At 48.3% G+C, this 7479-nt stretch overlaps 2 protein-coding genes across 2 annotated transcripts; both read right to left on the bottom strand.

Annotated features, from left to right (window-relative positions):
• Positions 1 to 429: 429 nt before the first annotated feature.
• On the bottom strand, positions 430 to 3734 carry suv39h1a (SUV39H1 histone lysine methyltransferase a). Its single transcript, XM_028994448.1, has 6 exons — positions 3647 to 3734; positions 3290 to 3435; positions 1657 to 2316; positions 1433 to 1579; positions 1060 to 1189; positions 430 to 948 (listed from the first exon to the last, which is right to left on the bottom strand). The coding sequence occupies exons 1-6, from the start codon at positions 3681 to 3683 to the stop codon at positions 809 to 811; spliced, it is 1260 nt and encodes a 419-aa protein (XP_028850281.1). The 5' UTR covers positions 3684 to 3734; the 3' UTR covers positions 430 to 808.
• Positions 3735 to 4927: 1193 nt separating this feature from the next.
• On the bottom strand, positions 4928 to 7367 carry LOC114798612 (organic solute transporter subunit alpha). The gene is made up of 7 exons (XM_028994458.1): positions 6987 to 7367; positions 6754 to 6905; positions 6603 to 6676; positions 6340 to 6495; positions 5995 to 6106; positions 5647 to 5899; positions 4928 to 5560 (listed from the first exon to the last, which is right to left on the bottom strand). The coding sequence occupies exons 1-7, from the start codon at positions 7051 to 7053 to the stop codon at positions 5139 to 5141; spliced, it is 1236 nt and encodes a 411-aa protein (XP_028850291.1). The 5' UTR covers positions 7054 to 7367; the 3' UTR covers positions 4928 to 5138.
• Positions 7368 to 7479: the final 112 nt, after the last annotated feature.

Raw genomic sequence — 7479 nt, forward strand, 5'->3', positions numbered from 1 at the left:
GCACGTGGAGCTGAGAGCTACCGAGAACTGGACTGGCGGCCATGCATGTGGATCTCCTTTACCGGGACTATGGGTAAGAACCTGGCACGAGGGCCGAGGCTCTCGCTAGATGATAAATCCAATGCCGGCGAGCAGCTCTGACTCTGTGGGGTGAGAGCTGGGAACTGTGGGACGTTGAGGGACAGAAGGATGGAAGCAGGGCGGGTGCATGGGGTGGGTGTCGGCCACTTTGCCCGTCCCCAGGGACCCTCTGGGTCAGGTGGAGCCGAAACCGACGTGTCGCTGGACACGGGTACAGATTGCAACACGAGAGGATCAACAATTAATTAACGCCAGAGGCTAAATAAAATGAACCGATACCACAGCGCCATCTAGTGGAAGAGAGAATCGGGTCACTGTGGAGAACAAACTGACATGCTGCAACCTAGAAAATATATAAAATTCATATAATACTTTTATTTACAAGCATTTTGAGATTTGACAGTTTTACAAAAAAAAGCTTAAAATAAGTGCTTGAAAAAAAATTTACTACACCGAATGTCAGAAAGTAAACTTGATAAGTAAAAAAGCACAAACAGCATCCACTTCATCCAACATGATAACCTAAATACACTCGCATTACAACAGGTACATTCAACAGGAACACAAATATTACATAAAAATGTAGGCGGCCTGATTAATTAAACAAATAAAAAAAATAAACGCAATAAAAAGGAAGTCGTGATACTTATATACAGATATAGCTTTTACACCAAAAACCCTTTATCCTGATGAAAAGTAGATTAAAAATCATTCCGAGGCATCCTCCTCACTGTCCACAGGAGAACAGGTATTTGCGACAGGACTCGTAGCCACATTTGCACTCCACGCGGATCCGTTTTTTCGAAGGCGTCTCCAGCGCTGCCAAGCTCATGTCCATTTTTGTGCTTTCTGCGTCGACCGGATCAGCTGTGCACAATTCAGAACAATCTCGATGAATCGTAGGCGCCGGTGAGTAGAAAACACAGCAAACGAACGTATGCGGTTTTTACGGCAATTTATCGGTGCGGAAAGACTTACTCTGCATTTTGTAGTCAAAGGTCAGCTCCTCCCCTGCCCTGATGCTCCGAGTTGCAAAGAAAGCGATCCGTGGGAGTCGCTCATCCAGATTGTCAATGAAAACATTATATACTTGCAGGTTTGGATTACACTAAAGAGCCAATAAATACATAAATAAACACACACGCGTTATTTAAACACAAATAAGGGAATAAAAAGGGAATATTCAGCTGCATAACAAATTGCCTTTGTATAATTTAGAGTTTTGCAAACATGGAGGACAACATAGAATTTGGAGGCTCCCGCATTTAAGCGGCCAGTGTCCAGGCGAGAATCTTGTTAAAGAGCCTTCCTTGCCGTACAGAAACCGCACGAATGGGCCACGTTCACTTACGCTGTGGTTGACAAAATGGGAGATGTTGCCGTAGTGGGCGGCATCCACCGTGAAGACATCGTCCACGTAGTCAAGGTCAAACAGGTACGTGGCTCCCTGCCGGTCGTAAGCCTCGCCTCGCTTCTCAGCCTCCTCTGTGGTGATGATCTGGGGTTCAGAACCAGACGGTTAAGCACCCAAACCCGGCTTACGGAGCCCCAAGTGCACAGCCCCAGTGCACGTACCTCTCCGACGTACTCCATGACGAACGCGTTCTTGCAGATGCGCTCCAGGGTGCGCACGCCCCAGCCCCGCCCATTGTCGGTCTTGAAGATGCAGAGGTCGTACCGGATGCCCCGCTGCACCACCCGGTTGGGGCAGTCGGGCCCGCAGCCGCAGCGGGCGTTGCACTCGTAGATGGGCAGGCCCGGGCGCACTCGCACCTGCGACCGGTCGTTGTACGCCGGCCGGTGGCCGGAGGAGCCCGGGCAGCAGCCTTTGACGGGATGGGCGAAGCAGTCCTCGCACCGACAGCCCGCGGCCGTGGTGCCGAGCTCCACCCCCTCCCCGACTCGGTAATCGTTGATGTAGGTGAAGTCTCTGGGAGGTCCGTCCATGTCCACCTCGTTCTGGACAAAGATGCGTCCCTCTTGGCGGCACGTTTTGTTCAGATGGGCCTCCCAGCACGACAGCCTCTGACGGTGCCTGGCTTTCTGGACGACGTAGGCGGCGGTCTTGTGGTCCAGCTCTGCGGGGTGGCGTGGCTTCTTCTGCTTCTGCAGCGCCGTGTCCACATCTCGCCAGAACTGCTTCAACAGCTTCGGGCACTTCAGGTTCTTCCGCGGCTCCCACGTGTTCTCCGAGTCGTGATACCCCTTCCACTTGACCAGGAACAACTCCTTTCCCTGCAAAGACAACGAGAAGATGTGAGGAGATGCGGTCCAGGCCCAGACGCACCCATGCACGCCTAACACAAGCTAGCTTTTTTAACACTGTGTCAGTATGTAGTTACTTTAGATGTCAAGTTATAGTGTTGTGGATTGTAGAAGATCAAAAATTAAAAAGTTGCTATTTATCTTTCCGTTCGCATATTTTGGATTGGGTGCCAGATCTGGTAACACTGACACTTGCCCAGGATGTTCCACTGCGACTCACTTATTTTAGAAATTGCACAAAGTGAACAACTTTGTGCACTCTGCAAGTTTTAACTGAAGCATTGCAGCCTGCACTTTAGTGCACTGCGCTGAGCAAAGCACCGTCCCCACACACTGCTCCCCAGGCGCCTGTCATGGCTGCCCACTGCTCACTCAGGGTGATGGGGACACGTTTCGTTGTGCCACCTTGTGCTGTGCTGCAGTGTTTCACAATGACAAACACTTCACTTTCACCTTTTAATACCTCACACTGTGCCGTGTCATTATTATAAATCATACAAATCGTATCACTACTACTACTATTATAATCATATACTATATATCGTAAATGTATTTATACCCTGATATATTATCATATCGCTGCTACTTGTCCACATGGTTTGTCTAGTTTTAACCTGCACTATATTATGGGTCGGTGCACACTGTGAATCCCAGAAGCTTCGCCATCTCGTCTCTCTGAGGTATGCAGGGTTGGTAGCAGTGAACCAGACAACCACGAAGCCCCAGGTTCAATCCCCACTTACTGCTGAGCCCTGAGTGTCTCCAGGGGGACTGTCCCCCCGTCACTACTGACTGGATGAGGACGTCTGGTAAATGTGCGTGGAACGTGGACATGTGTGAGGAGATCAGGGAGAGATGAGGGTTCCAGGACATTCAAAAGTACAAGGAATGCCACCCGACCACAAACTACGTTTATGGGGTGGTTTCGCGAGGAACGACTCACGTTCTTCTTCCTGTAATTGGTGATGTACTCCACCTCGTAGTCGTTGAAGTTGTTCTTGGTGACTTCCAGCTCCTTGCAGACCACCTTCGCCCGGCGGCAGAGCGCCTGCAGGTCGCCCCACGACACTTTGCAGGCGACGGAGCAGCCTGCAAACACCGAAAGCAACAAATCGCATGAGCGCACCGCTCCAGCGGCGCTCCGGCGTGGCGGAGCCGCGCGTTAACGCGCCCGACGAGCGGCCCACAGCTAGCGAATCAAAACCGCCGCCGGTGTCCCCCGAGCTCGTGCCTCCGTCACGCTGCACGCAACCGGCACGGGAGGTCGCGACAATCGACACGTTCGCGACGTTGCACGTACCGTTCAAATGTTGCGCCATCTTTGCCCGCAGCGCCATGGTGCGCTACGCCCGACGCGGGGAAGGCGTGACCGATTGCGCGACGCTGATTGGCCGGACTGTTTCCGGGCCTCGGAGTGCGAGATGCTGATTGGTGGCCGGAGGCGGCGGACCGCTGAGACTGGAGGAAGGGCTGGCGCCGCCTGCAGGTTGGGAAGAGTAGTTCACAACGCGGCACTGCGAGTTGCAATTTACATTTACATTACGTTTACGCTTACGGTATTTATCAGGCGCCTTTATCCAGAGCCACAGTCCCCCTGGAGACACTTGAGAATCTTGGGGTTAAGTGTCTTGCTCATTTAACAATTTAAAAGCTATCGGGGAGAAATTGTGAAATTATATGGTTACGTTTACATTAACATTTAAGGCATTTGGCAGACGCCCTTATCCAGAGCGACTTACAGCATGCTTCCATGTTACCATCGATTAAGTGATCAATTCTGGTTCACTAGGACCCGTAACTATGAATACAATCTTTTTATTCACTATGTTGTAGTTTCTCTGTTTTGCTGCTATTACCTCTGTTTCTATCCACTTTCCGTCGTGACAAATGCAATTTCCCACTTGTGGGACTAATAAAGGTTGATCTTACCTTATCTATACGTAAGTCAGACAATATGAAGGTTATAAGTTGATCTAAATATTCTCTAAAGAGGAAGGTCTTGAGCTGTTGTCTGAAGGTTCTGACCTCGAGGGGAGGTTCATTCCACCACCGAGGGGCCAACACAGAGAAGAGTCTAGATGAATGTCTTCCTTTTACCTTCAGAGATGGGGGGACCAGGCGAGCAGTACTGGAGGCTCGGAGTATACGAGGTGCAGTACGAGGTGTAATAAGGGCTGTGAGGTAGGATGGTGCTACTCCATGTTTGGCTTTGTAGGCCAGCATCAGTATTTTGAACCTGATGTGTGCAGCTACTGGGAGCCGGTGGAGGGAACGTAGCAGAGGGGCGGTGTGAGAGAATTTGGGATGGTTGGAGATCATAGAGGTAGACCAAGCAACTGTGGCACAATGAGAAACAGAGCTCTTTTTTTTTTGCTTCTTTAGCTTGCCACATTCTCTTTTGAGCAGCTACAGTCCAACAGGGTGCAACTTTATTAGGCATCATAGTCATCGTAGTTTAATATAACAAGAACAACAACAGTTATTTCTTATTTAGCCCAAAATCACATACAGTACGTCTCAATGGGCTTTGACAGGCCCTACAGTTGACACCCCCCACACTTGACCCTTCTGCACACAAGGAAAAACTCCTTGAGAGAAGAAAAGAAAGGCAGAAACCTCGGGAAGGAGGGATACAGAGAGGGACGCCCTTCCAGGGTAGAGTGAGCCTGCAAATGGTGTCAGTGCAGGGTTGGTGATGGTTTGTACAATAATATACAGATCTCCGATACATCAGATTAATATATAAGAACTGATGACTACGTTATCTTAAAAAAAATTTCAGTGTCCTCTTGCTACACCACAGTGGCATTGCTACCCTTATCATAATTGATCTGAGCCGTAACGGTTACCGTGGACAGCTCCAAGTCCTCTGTGGAGGCCTTTCCCTCGTTCGTCTCCTCTGTGTGTCTAGATGTCAATGGAAAAGGGAACCGGTCCAGTGGTGCATGTTCAATTCGACAAAGGCTTTCCTCACTGTCACTGTTGTAGCCTGGGTTGGATGCACTACCTGCAGTCCAACCAATCCACTGGTCTTCAGATGATGTGCTGAGCTGCACCGCAAGGGGCAAAACCTCCTCGGTTTGAACAGACTTCTCCAGCTGTAGGCCCTCAACTCCAAACCCTTCATCTGTGGTCGGCTCTACCTTGCGGAATATGTTTCGAGCAAAGAGACTGATACAGAACATCTCCACAATAACACAGTAGTGGTAGATTACTGGAAAACAAGGAGATGTAAAGAAATTAGCACTTTATATGTAGACAATTAAGACAAAGCCTGGTCTGATGTTAGCAATTACTTACACTGAGACCTCATGAGCGCTGAGAAAGGTGGTGAACAGGGAACAACGTTCAGAGCACCCATGGTCTCAAGAATGCCACTCTGAAGTCCACAGAGGACCAAGACCACAATAATGCAGATGAACTTGGCCCTCAGACCATATCCATGCAAGGCACTTTTAGTAGCTTTGTAAAACAGCAGGTATCCATAGAAAGAGAAGAAGGTGGAGACTCCTATAATAGCGTTCACATACATGTTTGGGTTAAGTGAATCTACCTGCGAAAGATAAAAAAAAAGGCGGTTGGAGGTGCAAATTGATGTGTGGAAGACAGCTAAGGAACTCATGTGATCAGAGCATTAGCATTACTCACATGGCCGTAGTCATACTGTTTGTCTGTCCACAGGACGAGGGTGAGAAAGAACAGGATGGTTCTCACAACTGAGAGCTGGAGAACCGCCGCCATCATCCAGCCTAAACTTGACCTGATATTGGATGACTGATTACAATGTTCACATTATGACAGCTTTTCTTCTCATGAACCCAGATCTTTCTGAGGATTCTGAGACCAATAAGCACGTGCAAAATATTACCGCTGATAAGGCAAACGGATTGGTAATGTTGGCCAGTTCACTGACAGATTAAAGCAACCGATTTACTGTATTTACTGATTCTGAGAATTGGCTGAAGCACAGATAATCCATCACATGAGAGATACCTGCTGATGGAGATCATGGGGAAGCAGCAGCAGCAGCAACAGGGAAACGGGTTGGGAGAAACCTGCTCTCCGGCCAACACGTCCAGCATTCGGCCCTTTCCACCGAAGAAGTCTGTTATGAGCCCCATGAACTTCAATAACGTGATGGAATGATATCTACAATGAGAATGCCATGTGTCCTCGCCAAATGCTGAATATGTATGTTAAATCATTTTATTAAGGAGTATTTCAATGTTTATAAAAGTAATTGAGGTTTCTCTCACAAAGCCGCAATGAAATTACAAAACGAAGAGGAGCGTGGAATATACAGAGCGGTAATGGAAGTCAACCCAAAGACCTGATAAACAGAAAGACACCATGAGATCCAGGAGTATAGCGCAGGGCATGATGGGAACCAGTGAAAATCTACTTTACAGGGTACATTCCCAGTATCCACAAGCACAGGCGCCTGCGTCTGGTGGAGGGAAGATTCCGGAGGAAGAAGCCAAGCTCCTCTAGGAACAGGGCCAGCAGCACTAATGCCAGTCCAGCAGGGATGAGGAACAGCCAGAGCTCATTCTGAATGACTGGAGAACACCTTCATGAGACGAGCACCTGCCAAAATGCCCTTCTCACCATTTGAACCGTGATGACAACACATTACGTACCTTTGAAGAACTCTGAGGACAGGGGGATCTCAGCGCCAATCCAGGTACAGTTGCTTCTTCTTTCCATCCCCGCTGGGCTTAAGGTTATATTAGCAAGTATTTCTATAAAGAAAAAAACACTATAGAGATCTTCTCGAAGTTGAATTTGACATATGAAGGCTCTACACAGGAGGAACAACTTTGAAAGTGTATCACACAAGTCCTTATTTCATGGCAGTAACTTTATAATTCAGCAGGAAAAGGGAGGACTGAGAATCGGTGAATGCAGGAGCAGTTGTCTGCGAACGACGCCTTCCTGATTGGAGATTAATGATTGACTGCATGCAGGTAGGCTCTCAGGGTGCGGAACCAAGTCCACTGTCTGCTCATATTCCCTCCGCGTCAATGGCTGCATGCTTACATGTATTTAGATGGTTTTATATAGATTAAAAATGCAATGAAATTCATAAATATGTACAAATTCATATAGAAACTCAAAAGACAGTAGTGTAAA

Source organism: Denticeps clupeoides, chromosome 10 (assembly GCF_900700375.1).
Source record: "Denticeps clupeoides chromosome 10, fDenClu1.1, whole genome shotgun sequence".
Taxonomy (NCBI): Eukaryota; Metazoa; Chordata; class Actinopteri; order Clupeiformes; family Denticipitidae; genus Denticeps; species Denticeps clupeoides.